The sequence below is a fragment of the Leptodactylus fuscus genome, chromosome 3 (assembly GCF_031893055.1).
Source record: "Leptodactylus fuscus isolate aLepFus1 chromosome 3, aLepFus1.hap2, whole genome shotgun sequence".
Classification (NCBI taxonomy): Eukaryota; Metazoa; Chordata; class Amphibia; order Anura; family Leptodactylidae; genus Leptodactylus; species Leptodactylus fuscus.
In genome coordinates, this window is record NC_134267.1 from 191,289,177 (window position 1) to 191,304,303 (window position 15,127).

The 15,127-nt window shown below is 41.4% G+C and overlaps 1 protein-coding gene across 1 annotated transcript in view; it reads left to right on the forward strand.

Annotated features, from left to right (window-relative positions):
- The window catches only part of LOC142198549 (uncharacterized), a 74,414-nt gene extending 59,599 nt beyond the window's left edge, over positions 1 to 14,815 (forward strand). Inside the window, exons 25-36 of the mRNA XM_075269582.1 lie at positions 117 to 276; positions 513 to 680; positions 1,250 to 1,601; positions 2,579 to 2,745; positions 5,229 to 5,349; positions 8,918 to 9,081; positions 10,185 to 10,625; positions 10,815 to 10,964; positions 11,894 to 12,073; positions 12,834 to 12,965; positions 13,399 to 13,578; positions 14,227 to 14,815. Coding sequence (XP_075125683.1) covers positions 117 to 276; positions 513 to 680; positions 1,250 to 1,601; positions 2,579 to 2,745; positions 5,229 to 5,349; positions 8,918 to 9,081; positions 10,185 to 10,625; positions 10,815 to 10,964; positions 11,894 to 12,073; positions 12,834 to 12,965; positions 13,399 to 13,578; positions 14,227 to 14,298 — 2,287 coding nt within the window. The 3' untranslated portion in view covers positions 14,299 to 14,815. The remainder of the gene's footprint in view (positions 1 to 116; positions 277 to 512; positions 681 to 1,249; positions 1,602 to 2,578; positions 2,746 to 5,228; positions 5,350 to 8,917; positions 9,082 to 10,184; positions 10,626 to 10,814; positions 10,965 to 11,893; positions 12,074 to 12,833; positions 12,966 to 13,398; positions 13,579 to 14,226) is intronic.
- The last annotated feature ends 312 nt before the right edge of the window (positions 14,816 to 15,127 follow it).

Consider the following 15,127-nt stretch of genomic DNA (forward strand, 5'->3'; position numbering starts at 1 on the left):
TGGAGATTCTGCCTCCCAATACTCCAAGGTTAGAGCAGTGCTGTACTAAGCTGTGAGTATTGTGAGTATGGGTATGAAAAAGTAATGCAATTATTTTGTGAATATTACTCCTCCAGCCTGCAGGTGGCAATAGAGGAGAAGCAACAGCGCCTTGCCGTACTACAGGAGGCCAAATCATGCATTGAGCGGGAAGCAGCACAACTGAGAAATAGTTTGCGTGAGATTGAGCGATCACACATTGAGGCCCGCAGACAACTTCAAGAGCTGCGCAGACAAGTATGTCAGAAGGCTCCATTATTACATTTCATACACATTTTATTGATTCAGTCTGCAGATAATAAGTAGATAAAAATTATCCAAAATTGCAAACGTTAAAAAAAAATTACATTTCATACACATATTGATGTCTCAAGCTCTAGATTATGAGTACATAAAAACTGAACAATTACAACAAATTAGAAGCTACAAAATATTGTACGTCAGAATGTGAATAACCTGCCCTCTGCACACAGGTGAAAACACTTGGCGGAGAGAGCAGTCAGAAGGAGCAAGAAGTGGCTGAACTTCAGGCCCGGATACAGCAGGAGGAGCAGAAAGAGCAGCAGAGCCGAAGGGAGTCACTTGAACTGAGACAACGTATAACAGAGAGCGAGGCCGAAAGAGAGTCTGCTCGCAGAGAGGTGTGTATCATCAAAAGCGGTGACAACTAAAGACCCAAGCAACAAGTTAAGTTAAAGTTTTTGGTCACAATGGACAACTCCATGTTTTTTGCACTGGATATTTCTTAATATGAGTCCTGTGTATCCATGATGACGGTGCTGCCCTCAGTAATGAATGGGTGTAGGTACACATGGGCTAGCTATGAGTCACTGACAAGAAAAGTGGCTTCCTCATAAACGCACTGGCTCATAAACTACGTGTTGAATGTATAATACCGAATAAGGGGAGATCCATCTTGTAACCCTTACGTGGGCACCACAAAATGTAGCATTTCTCCTTTGGGTGCACTATGGGGAACTTGAAGATTTGCTGTCTCATTTCTCTCCAGTTAACTGTTCATTTCTGGGATTTCCAGCCACCGGACACCATATAATTTCAGTGTGACAGGTTCGCTTGATGTTTAGATTTTAGCTCGCTTCACTTGGTTCACAGTTTCTTGAGAAGACTAAAAAATTTTGTCAAACAATTCCGATTGCCAGATTTCAATAAATGGATGGAATACAGCTAACATTCTACCACTTTTTCTCAGATTTTGTCTCTTCAGCAGCGTCTTGCAGCTTTAGAGTCTTCATCCCGCCAACGTGAGAGGGATCTTGAGCAGAGACTGAGCGAGAGCCGTGCAGGAGAGCAAAGGCTACAGGAAGGATCCAAGACACTTCAGGAGCAACTGCAGCGGGGAACCACAGAGGCAACTGATCTTAAACTTAAGCTTGGGGCTTGTGAAACTCGGGTGCGAGCTCTAGAAAGTGAGCTGAATCGGATTCAGACAGCACGAAGGGAGACGGAAACCCAGTTAAATAGCCTACTCTCTGCTATCAGACGTACATTAGGAGTCAGAGGTCGCAGCCCCTCACCTCGTAGAGGCATGTCTCCCAGTAAAGGTGAGAAATTGTTACCACGGACCCTCTGCACTGACAGTCTTATAAGTCATTTGGTCATTAATATCAATATGATACTATTGGGTCTGGACCTTGGCAGCTTGAAATGTTCCTAGTGTTTCAATTGGGTATTTTCGGAGAACAGCTTGTTGTAAGCCTACATCTTGGTAAATGCTTAACATGTCTAAAAGGTGAATAAGGGGGGCAACACGGTGGCTCAGTGGTCAACACTGCAGCCTTGCAGCACTGGAGTCCTGGGTTCGAATCCTGCCAGGAACAACATCGGTAAGGAGTTTGTATGTTCTCCCTGTGTTTGCGTGGATTTCCTCCCATTCTACAAAGACATACTGATAGGAAAAAATGTACATTGTGAGCTCTATGTAGACCTTACAATCTACATTAAAAGAAAAAAAAATAAAATAAAAAAAAAATAAAAGGTGAATAAGTATATAATTCTGTGAGAGTATTCATTGAATAGATACTCTAGGAATTTGATAGGAGAAATATCTATATTGTAATATCTTGCTTATTATAAACTTTTATGCGGTGTTCACACTTGCACCACTGTCCGCCGTTTGGGGTTTTCATCCTAATCCCCGGAGAAACTGCATAGGGGACGGCTTGCCGGCAGTCAGTTTAAAAACTCATTCATTTGAATGGGTTTTTAAAGCAAACTTCATGTGCCCATATGTGGCCTCTCCACTATGAAACTGCTTGTTTTTGCATGGACACAAATTCCTGCATGTCCGACTTTGTGTCCATGCAAAAAAAAACTGTTTCACCGCCAAAAGGCTGCATATGGACATTGGCAATTTGCTTTAAAAACCTATTCAAATGAATGCATTTTTAAACTGACTGCCGGCAAGCCGTCCCCTATGCAGTTTTTCCGGGAAATAGGACGGAATCCCAAAGGGCGGACTGCGGCACAAGTGTGAACGCCGCATCAGAATGTTCCATCTAATGCAAATATTTTTATATAGGCCTAGATGGCTCTGTGAGCGCTCTTTTGGATGGACGAAGGACACCATGTTCACGAGGAGGGTCTCCTGACCGTAGCCGCTCCCCTTACCCAGAAATTGAACCTGAAGGCGTGATTGTAGCTCTTAAGGATCTTCTGCAAGAATTAAGGGCGACTCAGAGGGAGCGGGTGAGGATATAAGGGCATTGTCACTGCTGTTACCTACTTTATCATTTTATCCTTGATTGTCAGTAAAGGTAGAACTATCAGGACATATTCACTCTCTTCACAAAGTGACACCAATGCAGAACCTAACACAAACCATCATAGCTCAGTGAGATCCATCTGATGCCATTGGTGTGTTATATGACATATCTGGCACATTATTATCATTTTTCTGTTCCTATGTTGGAAAACAGAAGTGTGAACAGAGCCTAACTTGTTGGATATGTTTTACAAGGTTACTGGGAATTTTTATTGTTCTAAAGAGCATGAAAACCTTGTACTCCAATAAAATGGAGCCAAGCTCTGAACACTTCCTATGAGGTTAGTAAATATTCCTCCCAGCTACTCTTGAAAGGAGGAAAAGTGTTGTTTTCCTGCAACTGTTCAGTTGCCAACACAAATAGGTATAATGCATAGGAATAGCTACAATGTATTACTGAGGAGGAATATATTTCATTTTATTAAAAATAATAATAATAATAATAATAATCTAGGTATGACTGCAGTTAACCTCAGTGTCCCCAAAGTCATGAAGGGCTAGAAAAGCTGAGATACAGAGTATTGTTTGATGGGAAACATAAAAGGAAGAACTTAACACTCTTCTCTTTCCCGCTGGATCTACAATTGGCTTTGGCTCAGAAAACTGCAAAAAAAAAAGAAAAGTGCAACAGTGTGTCATGGGTGCATTGTGTGAATAAAGCATTGCAAACATTCACAGGGACCGCAAAAACAACTCTACATAATAATCTAGTCCTCCCAAACAAACATATTTAATCTTCACAAATCTAATTCCTTTGAGCATAAATTGGAACACTTCTATCATACCTACAATTAAAGGGGTCTACCCACTAGTAACACTTATCTGTGTGATAGGAGATAAGTGTTTGATCACTGGGATTCTGATAACCAATCACAAGAACTCCCAAAGTGTGATGGTGCACATGCTTGGCCATAGTAACTTCTTTGGGACTTCTAGATTGGAGATCTCTGTCAGTCCCATAACGTGAATAGAGCAGTGGCTCTGTTCACATGAAGTTCTTGTCCCAGCAGACAAACACTTATTTTGTATTCATAGAATACAGTGTTATTTGTGTAAAAAAAAAAAAAAAAAACCTTTTAAAGCTGAAGCCCCACATAGCGGCCGCAGCAGAAAGCGAAACATCTCATTTTTTCTCACAGAACTTTTCACAGAAAATCCTCTGCGGACTCTCTGCTTCAATGATACCTATAGGTATAAAGGACATGCTGCGATTTCCAACACTGTAACAACTTCGGAAAGAGCAGCGTGTCTGCTGCACATATTTTTCTGCAGCGTTTAGGCCACTTGTGGCCCCAGTCTAAGATGGTATTTGCATGTCAAGAATCGTATTCAGAGCTGTAGCTTAAACTAACTGAAGTGTTTTACATAATACATTGCTTTATCTATTTTGCTCCTTCTGTCAGGTATAGCTAAATCTCTGTGCCCAATGTTTACAGCTGTTTGCCTAGGTTATAGACCTGTTCTCACGCCTGGTTTCATGTATTCTCTTCTCTCCCACTCTTTGCATGTAGCTTTCAGTTGTTGAGACCTGCTAAAGGTTAGATAAGATTCTTGAGTATTGCTTCTGTATGTAAATTCAGACATTACGGTACTTCACTTTACAATAAATACAAGCGCCATGATGGACTGAACTAAAAACCAGAAAATGGAGGGGAGACAGGACGGCAGCTGAAACCTCGAAATGAGAAAACCCCATATAAGATAAAAAGAAAAGTTAGGGAAAAATAGTTCTGGAACTTTATACTGGTAATGATGGCATTTCTAGAAGGAGTAGAAGGAGCCAATGGACTACATGTTGAGCTATGGCTCCATACAACTGAGCGGTAGTTTTAATGTACCATGTAAGGGAGGGTTCACACAATGTCTTTTGGCTCGTAATCAAAATAGCGCCGCATATACGATCCCGGCTCCCATTGAAATCAGTGGGAGCGTATACGGCCCGCAAAAGCTCCCGGGGCGTAGACGTGCCAGATTACGAGCCAAAAGACATTGTGTGAACCCTCCCTAATAGGGCATGCTTAGATTTACATCTATGTATCTATGATTTCAACATTTTGCCTGGTGGGTGCTGTACAAAATTGGCATAAATATTTGTGGACAGCACCATCAGCAGTATTGTGGCTATAGGTTTCTTCTTGTGCCGCCATACAGCCGCCAGCACAAGGCTGTGCCCATGAGGACAGTATCTGTTAGTAATATAGAAGTGGCTTTGTCATTGACCATTATCTAGGCTGCCGTTTAATATAGATAATACCATATAATGGCTAAATAATGTCGCAGATTTAGTGAACTTTGAAGACAAAAGCTCCCCTTGTTCTGTAAGCGATCTATGTCATCTAAATGTCATTTTTGCTCCTTTTCATCCTGCATGTTTTTAACATTTAGCATCATATTCTGCTATCATTAGGATGAGGCTGGCATACAGATTCTGTCTCTACGTGGTCAACTAGATGACAGCACCAACCATTGTGAAAGATTGCAGAACCAGCTGCAGAAACTGCAGAGACAGCTGACTGAGCTCCAGGAAGGTATCTCTTTTCTCCATGCGTAAAGTCAGAAGACAGAATGATAATAAATATATATCTCATGTATAGTGTAGAGCGTCATCATCATTTGGTCCATTTGTTAGCTCTTTGTTTTGCTCACATTACTGTTATTGTCAGCTCCTGACTTTGTGAATTTGTTGGTGTTTGTATTACCCTAGTGTAACGCAGGGTCATATTTGTCCAGGAAATCATCTACAGGATATGGGTACATTCCATTTTCACTAAGCAGCGTGTAAAGAAACAAACAAATATGACTTTACAGTTAATGGTCACGAGCAATGGCAAAAAAGAAGCAGGTATTCATACAAAGAGGAATGAAGATGAAGCCCCAAACTGCCAATGTAATGAGATGCTGTAAATGCTGCTTTACCTGGGGCAAAGATACAGTGTGCTCAACCCCAAACAGACCCACACAGACATCACCAAATGTATACCCCTTCTAAAATGTAGTATACCATACATACTACACACATACATGGAACCAATACCACACACATTCATAGTACTCCTATACTGCTGTATGATATGTATATGATATGCCATACACTCACTTCCACACCCACCTATCACACTAGGTTAAAGGAATGAAACAATCCCAGCATACACACACATCCACGCCAATGGCTACCACCACCCGCCACTTATGGTAGACAAAGGCAAATATACCCATACCTCGCACGCATGCAACCTCTGACCCACATAATAAGCCTCTAGCACACACTGGCACAGAAAAGGGTTAAAAAGCAAAACAGTACTTTCTTTCTTTGGAATTGTGGAGGGTTTAAAGTCAAGGACAATGCAAAATAAGAAGGGATTACAATTGAGTTGTTCCATATTTAAGGATCAGGCCATATCTCTGGGTGGGTTCCACCTAAAGCTATGGTATAAATGGATATTTATGTGAACTACTTTTAGAAGTCCAGGCATACCAAACATACAGGTTAATTTGGGTTGACTATTCTCACTCAAGGTCCAGATTTTTTACATCACTGACTTATTGTGGTTCCCTGGCCATATTGTTGCATATGGATGGTTATAAAACATGAATTATGACATCCATGCTCCTAATGTAATGTTTCTCCCTTTGATATAAATTATCTTGGCCTCAGGTTGAAACACAAAGTCGACCTGTCTGCCCTAGAAGATACACAAAGGCTTGTTAATTGAATTGGTACCAATTGAATTAACACCGAGACTCAATTCAATATCAGAATCCTGGCCAGAGGATGTAAAATAAAATAACAGACTCTAAAGACACAAATACACAAGAAATCAACATGACCTAATCACTACACTAAAAGAAATGGATAAGCAGAAGATAATTCCCAACTAGACACATAACGCACAACACAGTATTCATAATATACATAGTTCCTCACACAAATTAGAATTAGAACAGAATGCTACAGGGCTAAAAATCTGAATACAATGACCACAGGTATTCCAGCTGTTTAGTCAGGGAAGCAATTGTTTTTGGCCATTTAAGGCCATGTAAGGTTTGGGTAAATTTCATTGGACCCGTTATGTTATTATAGGCAATCCGCAGGTGATAGAACAAGCTAGGATGAGCAGATTGATTTATAGTTTTATGGGAAAAGATTCAGCATAAGTAAAAATTGATTCTGCTTATTCTGGACATAAAAGTCCAGCGGGTGGCCCTATTGAATGGCCCTACATCTATCTATGTACACAGTCATTGTGTAGGCCCCACCTACTGAACCGTAGGCCAGAATAAGCAGAGATTTATATCAGTACAATGTAAGTTATTCTGAGTCTTTTCACACAATCCTATACATCAATCTTCTTTACTCTTGGCAGACTGGCTGCATTTTTCATGTGCCAGGGTCCCTTTAATATAGCCTATGCCAATGATAAAGTTTCTTTATACGCTATAATGTAGACGTCTGATGTAAAGAACACAATAGGATCCATTTGTAGAGGATTATATTCTTACGCCTGCTAGCTTTAGACACCTCTTCATGTCACCCTTTCTGTGCTCTGTGCTGTTTATGAACAGTTCTCAGAACTAAAACTTCCCAGCCTGGGGCTACGTTATAAAAGGGTGTAACCCTACTGCCATAACAAGGAGCTGGGAAGGGAGGGAACCTTATCCTATTTTCTGTACAAGAAGCTTCACAAGCTGTAACATAATGGCATGGATTATCTCAGAAATGGGGAACATCACTTTCTGTTCTTGAAGATCCATCCTCAGTAAAGAACGGCGCGATATAAAAGACACGATGACAGCTTTTTACATTTCATGCTTACAAAGGGATGACAGCTAATTTAGGTCTGCGTGCAACACCCCGCCTCTGTAAAACTCACTTCGTGTCACACAAGGTTTTATTTTTGGGAGCAATTCTTAGTACTGTTAGTTAGAAATAGAAATTTCTATTTGCAGTTTTACACAGTAGCATACGGCATCTGTATACTGTATACTGCAATTCAGACAGTACTTGGGAGTCTATATGAAATAGGCCATATTGCTGTCCGTGAACTCCCATGTATCTTGGTATTCTCTTCTAAAAGCACTGGCGGAATAGAGAGGTACAACATGGACCCATAGAATAGTATGTGTCAAGCATGTACCAGAGCTATTACCAGCTTCTTTGGATCAACAGTATTACAAGCAAATCATAAGTTAAAAGAATAATAATATATAGTCAAAGGCATGTAGCATCGGGGCGTGATATCATGGGAATATCAAAACCGCATTAGAGAACCCTCTAAGACTTAATTTTTAATAAATCATGTAGATAAAAAAGTCGTATAAGTATAAAAATTAGTAGAATATATCCAAAACACCCAATGTATTGCACACATATAGTATATCTTAGGCCATATAGTAAATTACCCCACAAATGTGCAACCAATGTACAAAAATTGGAACAGTCTTACCATGTTATAGCACATGGAATTGGACATCTTTGCTGCATTGGGTTCCAGACAGAGAAAGTATGTCTATTTTATACCATGTGTTGTGCCCTATTTGACCCACTTATAACTCCCACCCTGACAAGGCCAGTCCCAGTACTGCACCCTGACACACCCCTAAACAATCTGAAACTGCACCCCGACAAATCCCTAATCTAATATTTTATAGAAGGGATTTACTTCTAAGAACCTTCTTCTGTTAGCCAAAAAGGAGAGCTGCACGAGGAGGGCCATCCATGTCTCATGAAGATAACCCTTAACCATATGCCCTATTAGCGTGTACGGATGTCATAGTGGGAAGTTTCCAATTGAGGACCCCTTCTATGAACCAGAATCAAGAGCACATTTTGATCCTCCTGTTGTGGTGGACTTGAACTACCCTTGTCTTACACTGACAGGCATTCTTCTGAATGGCTACCAGGTTTTGCTACTACAGAGGACATGTCATGTGTATTAGACATTCACCAGCAGTGCCTTCATTGGGAAAGGGGTTGTCTCTGATGAGACAATCCCTTTAAGAAATCACAGGGTCAAAGATGCTTATCCACAGTTTGTGTGCCTGTTTTGAGGAACCTAATTTCCTTTCGACCCTCACAGTATTTTGATGTTATAAAAGGGCAACAGAAAATGGAGGAACGCCTTGGCACCACTCATACAGAAATGCGCCTGCTGCAGGACAACTTGCGTCAAGTGGAGATAGACCGACAAGCTGCGGGAGAGCGAGCCTTGAAATTGGAGCACAGTTTACGTGTCAGCGAAGATGAGAAGAGGGATCTACAGGTATGGAGAAAGTCAATAGACTGTGTCAATAACATGAATGCAATACCATGAAAAAGATTGTGCGATGAATGTTATACCTATGGTGTCCTTGCCCTTATTCCAATTATCATTGCTATACCTCAACCTTGTCACATGCTTACGCCTACGGTTTATGTTACCTGAACTGGGCGTGTCGGTAAACAGGAATGTCTACTGTGGAACAAATCCTCTCCACCCATTTATTTGGATGTGTTCTCTCAAACATTTGCTGGGAATGCCCTCCCGGGGACCCCGAATGACCTTTACTGCTGTCGCTACCCACAGTACCTACAATATAATAGGTGGAACATATTCTTGGGTATGCTAAATCCATGGAAGTACTCATAACTAAGCATCCAGGGGGTTGCATGAGATTTATTAGACATGTCTGCTTCCCTTCTGAAACAGTCACTCCTTTTTTCCATGGTCTGTGTGAGGTATTGCAGTTAAGCCAAGGAAATGGAGCTGCAATACCAAACCTAGCCTCCAGACAAAAGTGGTGCTGTTTCTGGAAGAAAGCGGGCAGAATTTTCTAATTGTTCGCAACCTTTTTAAAGGGGTTGTCTAACTTTTTTAATATTTAAAAGGGCTGTAGATTGGCTCATGAACATAAAAACTTTTTTCACCTTTGTGCGGGCCTCCATTTCCAGCATCGCCAGGTAGGGTCTTTAGTTTACAGCCATCCCTGTTGTTTGTGCCAGGTTACCGTCGCAGCCAATCACAGGCCTCAGCCATCACCTCTTCACTAGCTACACGTCCCAGCACTCACATACCTCTGAAGAGGTCACTGCTGAGGCCTGTGATTGGCTGCAGCGGTAACTGTATATAGAAGAATAGAGCTGCCGCTGGAAGTGGAGGCCCAGGGAGAGGTGAGTAATGGGGTTTTTTGTATCTTCATTGCCCCATCCGTTTAATACCCCTATTTCACAATTGTAGTAATAATCCATTGTAATTGTGACTGTTAAGTAGCTGAAGTCCAACTACTTTACTTCTAAGTTGAAAATGTGCTAACAAATTGACAAATATGTACATTTATGTACACGTGGCACATGTTCTTATGGGTGATGCCTCATTGATTCTTTCAGGAGCGACTGTGCCGGTCTCGCACTGATGAAGGCAGGCACGAGCTGGAGTGCAAGAGCCTAAGAGACGTACTTGAAGCTTCAGAGAACCGTGGCACAGACTTGGAGCTAAGACGCCGTTCTCTGGAGGGCGAACTGGAGAGAACACTCCTATGTCTTGCAGAGAGGGAAGCAGAAGTGCAGTCACTGCAGGACAGAACACATTCCTTACAGGACCACCTGAAGGAGAGTGAGGATAGGGAGGCCGCTCTACAGAGGGAGGTGCAGCGGTTAAGCCTTGCATTGTCCAGGTCACAGGATGGTGAGCGGCAGCTGCAAGAGAAGTCACAGGGGCTCTCACAGGCACTTGGAGAAGCAGCAGCTGGTAGAGGGAACCTACAAGATGATGTGAACAGGCTACAGGGAGCATTGACAGCCGCTGAGCAAGACAGACGAGTGTTACAGGTAACAGACATACACTAAGGAGCCTCAGTTCAGCAAAACGAATCACCTGCACAGATAATGCATACCTGGATGTGGTCCCAGTTATCATGGGACAGGTTTGGGTGTGCAGCCATTTGTATAATCTGGAATGTTGGCTGGTATCCTAATGGTTTTCTTTTCATATGTTCACAATGTGTTATTTATCGCCAGGAGCGGCTGGATTCAGTACGGCAGGCATTGAGTGACAGCAAGAGACAGAACCTGCGCCTTTCACAGACAGTACAGGAGCACCAACAGCAGCTGGGAGAGCTGCAGCTAACCTGCAGGGAATATCAGGCCAGATCAGAGGAGCTGCAGCAGGTGAGGTGCAAATATGGTATAAATAAATGGCGATTCCTCAAAAGTGTTATCATTCCCTTTAAAAGAAGATAAAATTCTATAAGAACTTTGTGACAATAAAATAAATGCTGGGGGAAATCTATTAAAAGGTTTCTCCATGGAGGGCTTCTATACTCATTTTCCCAGGGTTCTGTTACAGATAAGCCACGGGTTTTCGGGCTTATTTCAACATGGGCCGTATGACTGGAAGCAGCACCTAAGTCGCTCGTCCTCCTCTCACTGCCAGTTATCTGTACTATGGGGATTGGCTGAATGCATCTTATAATAGTAAAGGCAGCCCCCATAGTCCAGGTTAATAACTAGCTGTGAACATGTACATGATCACATGATTCAGGGTCAGAAACAAGGCCAGAATCTTGTGGTAGAACTCGGGGAAAAGAGCATAAAACCCTAATGACCTCTTTACGGTTAAGGCCTGCAGAGATGACTTTTTCCGTCGTTGGTTTTAGTTTTGAAACGACGGACACCCAATGAATCCCATTATAGTCAATGGGATCTGTTAGACTCTGTGATACCACTATGTTAGCAGTTTGCCTCTCCGTTGTTCTGGACCTCTGATGGACTGTGGTATGTGCGGCTGTGTGTCCATCACATGACCATGGACTGTCACATGACCATGGACTGATTTTTATCCACTGGAAGTAAGCAGAATGAATGACAGCAAGCAGAGATGTAGAAAACCGTGAGGAGTTTATACAGAGAGCATACTGGTAAATTGTAGAACGTTTCATTATACAAACAATAACATTTTTGCTTTTCAATATGTGTCTGAAAATTGGCAACCCCTTTATAAGTGTCTTAGAATTAGAAGTTTCTAAACTCGAAAATTGCAGTTTTCATGATATGTCTGAGAAAAGCAAACTTTCTATTTGGTTGTGTCCCCTATTCAGGCTCTTCTCAAGCATCAGCAGAGGGAGAAGGACCTGACTGTTTCACTGGCTGACCTGCAGGAAAGACTGAAGGTGCTGCAAGGGGACAAGACACAGGTCGAGATCAATAAACAGGAAATTCAACATTCTGCCTCACTTCTAGAGAAAGGGAACAACTCTCTGAGAGCTGCTCTGGAAAAGGTAACAAGATTCATGTACAGTACAGTTAGGAATAACATTACAATTAGGTTGAGGATACACGTTGCAAAAACGCAGCTTTTTTTGGAGCAGATTTTGCTGTGGTTTTTTGAGCCAAAGCCAAGAATGACTACAAGCCGGAATGAGAAATATCTAGAAAGTTTATACTTCTCCCTTCTGCTCAATCCGCTCCTGGCTTTGGCTCAAAAAAAAAAATTACAGCAAAAACTACAACAAAAATGTTGCCTTTCGGCCACATTAGGCCTTAGCCTTCAGTTGGACTGCCACAATGGATTAATGTTGGCTAAACCCAATGATATCAGCAGGACTGCCCAACTATCTAATGTGTATTGGGTTGTGATTACCGTCTGCAAAAAGGAGGAAGGTAGAAAGGGCTACTGGAATTGAACATGCCTAATCCTTTTGTTTGCAGGAGAGATACGCTGCCAGAGGTTGCAGCAGCTTCTCTCTTCCCAGTCAGAACACATGCATGCTTAGCCAACTGGCCATACTTATTGGATAGCCGACAGCTATCTAATGTATATGGCCTATATATATATATATATATATATATATATATATATATATATATATATATATATATATATATATATATATACAGCCTTATCATACAAGACTTCAGACACAGACTAAGGGAAACACACCACAGTGTATATTAATATGTTAACCTGACCTGGGGGCACCTCCAGCATTTACATTTTGCAGACTTATGTTGTTATTCACATTGCTCTATCCCTCACAGGTGAAGCGCGAGCAGCTGCGTTTGGAAGGGGAAACACAACGGCTCAGCGTAGAGAAGGAACAATTAAACCAATTGGTGACATCCCTAAAAAAAGATATGACAGAGGCGCAGAGACAGAATCAGTACTTAGAGGTATATTACACATCGACCACTACTGACTCCAGCTAGACTGTTATGTGCACTTGTATTAATTCTACAAATGGTCTGATATTGTGATCATCTCCTGCGTACTATGAAGCCAAAAATAATCCATCTACTCATCCCACACCCACATGGCATCCCTTACTTGTATATGACACAAGTCCAATAGTATAACTTGAGAGGAGCACTATGACTTGAATATTATCTTCCATGCTGGAACCAGATACAGCAAAGTTTTTTTATTTACCTGATCAGTGATATGTTTCACATTGGGACATTGTAAGAAATCCTTGAATCTGATTCTGTCCCTATGAGTATACAATGATGCTTCATAGTATTTATCATCTTTCTGACTAACTCGTGAGAAACATTTATTACTTCTAGAACTAAATCAGATATATTGTCATTTATTATATTAAACCAGACACAGATGACAGAGATGGAACGTGCTCATTCTCAGCGACTTATGGAACTGAGTATGAGACATCGCCAAGAGCTGGATACGGAGGGTGAAAGACTACGCCTTAGTCAGCAACAGGCAGAAAGTACACTGGAGACTAGAGAGCGAGCCCACAGACAGAGGATCAGAGGACTGGAGGAGCAGGTAAATACTTCCGACTGGTATCAAATACTATCGTAACGTTAAACAGAGTCTAAAAGCCATAAAATGTAGTATGTTGTATATCCTGACATATAGGCATATGGAGATACTATAGAAAATCTGCAAACTTCTTACTACACTTGAAGAGCAAAGCCAACATGTATTCAGATGCTGCAGTTACATTAGAAAATTTATGCTATTTTGCTGCAGTTTTCAATGTGATTGTGGCTTTGAAGCTAAGGCAAAAAAGTGCTGCAGGGAAAACCGCTGCAGCAACGCATCACGTTTTTTCACACACAGCACTTTTAATAGAAAGTCCTGACAGGAAACCTGCTTCCATTATAACTATACAGAGACCGATGGTGTTTCCATAGGTAAAACTGTCATACTGCGATTTCCAATACTGCAACAGTGTTGGAGATCGCATCGTATCCGTTGCATGTATTTTTCCGCAATGTGTGGATGAGATTTGCTAGATTCCACTCTGCAGGGAATGTAAAACGGTAGATAAATTTCCATTTGGCTCTCTGACATAATATATATTGTGTATTTTTATAAATGTTTAATGAATGTATTACATTTGTGGGGTTTCGGTGCCTTTGGTTTGAAGTATTGATATATTTTGTACACATGATATCCATATAATTTCAGGTAAACACACTACAAGAGCAGATCGAACTGGAGGTGAAACGCAGACAACAGACCTTACGTTCTGGTCATTAACCTGAATATAAAGAAAGAAACTTCATCTGAATGTACCTACTAGAACTACTTGTAGCTGGACTAGTCATCTCTATGGAGAGTCTCGGGCTCACATTTCTAGCAGGCACATAATAAAGTTACTTGGTAAACACCAGCTAAGGCCACTACAAAGTACTGTAAGTTATGAAATGATAAATACTCATTTGGTTTTTGATCTGTTGTCATAAAACATATTTTATATGCCGTACAGTCATAAATTTATTACAAGGGGATATTCTCTTACGGGGCAGATTAATCATCACATGAAAGGAATTTACAGCCAGGAATAAAATCCCTATCTTGTATGATTGATGTTCTCCTTTGATTCAGCTGAATTGTTCTTTCAGTAGTGGCCTATGAAATATTACTGCAGATAACATTTTTAAGACTAACTACACTGTGATGGTTGGTAAATGCCACCTACTCACAGCCCACACTATGATGACTACAGCTAAGGAGATGTTTACACTTACAACTTTAAAGGGGAACTCCAGCCAGAAGCTTTATCATCTGTCTGCTGGATAGGTGATAAATCCTAGATCTGTGATTATAAGAATACCCCTACCCCTTATTCCCCAAGCAGTAAGACTGTGACTAGGAAGGGACTGAATGGAGCAGCAGTCGTGTCTTGCTTTCATAGTCTGTGTCACTGCCATTGCCGTAGCTTTGGACGGAGTGATGGGTGCAGGCTCTATAAATGCTTCTTGCAGGACCACCCCCAGAGGACCTTTCATCATCTGGGTCACATACGGTTTAATACACTGCTAGAAAGCCAACAGTACAGCGCTATAGGTGCTGCTCTGAGCAAGGG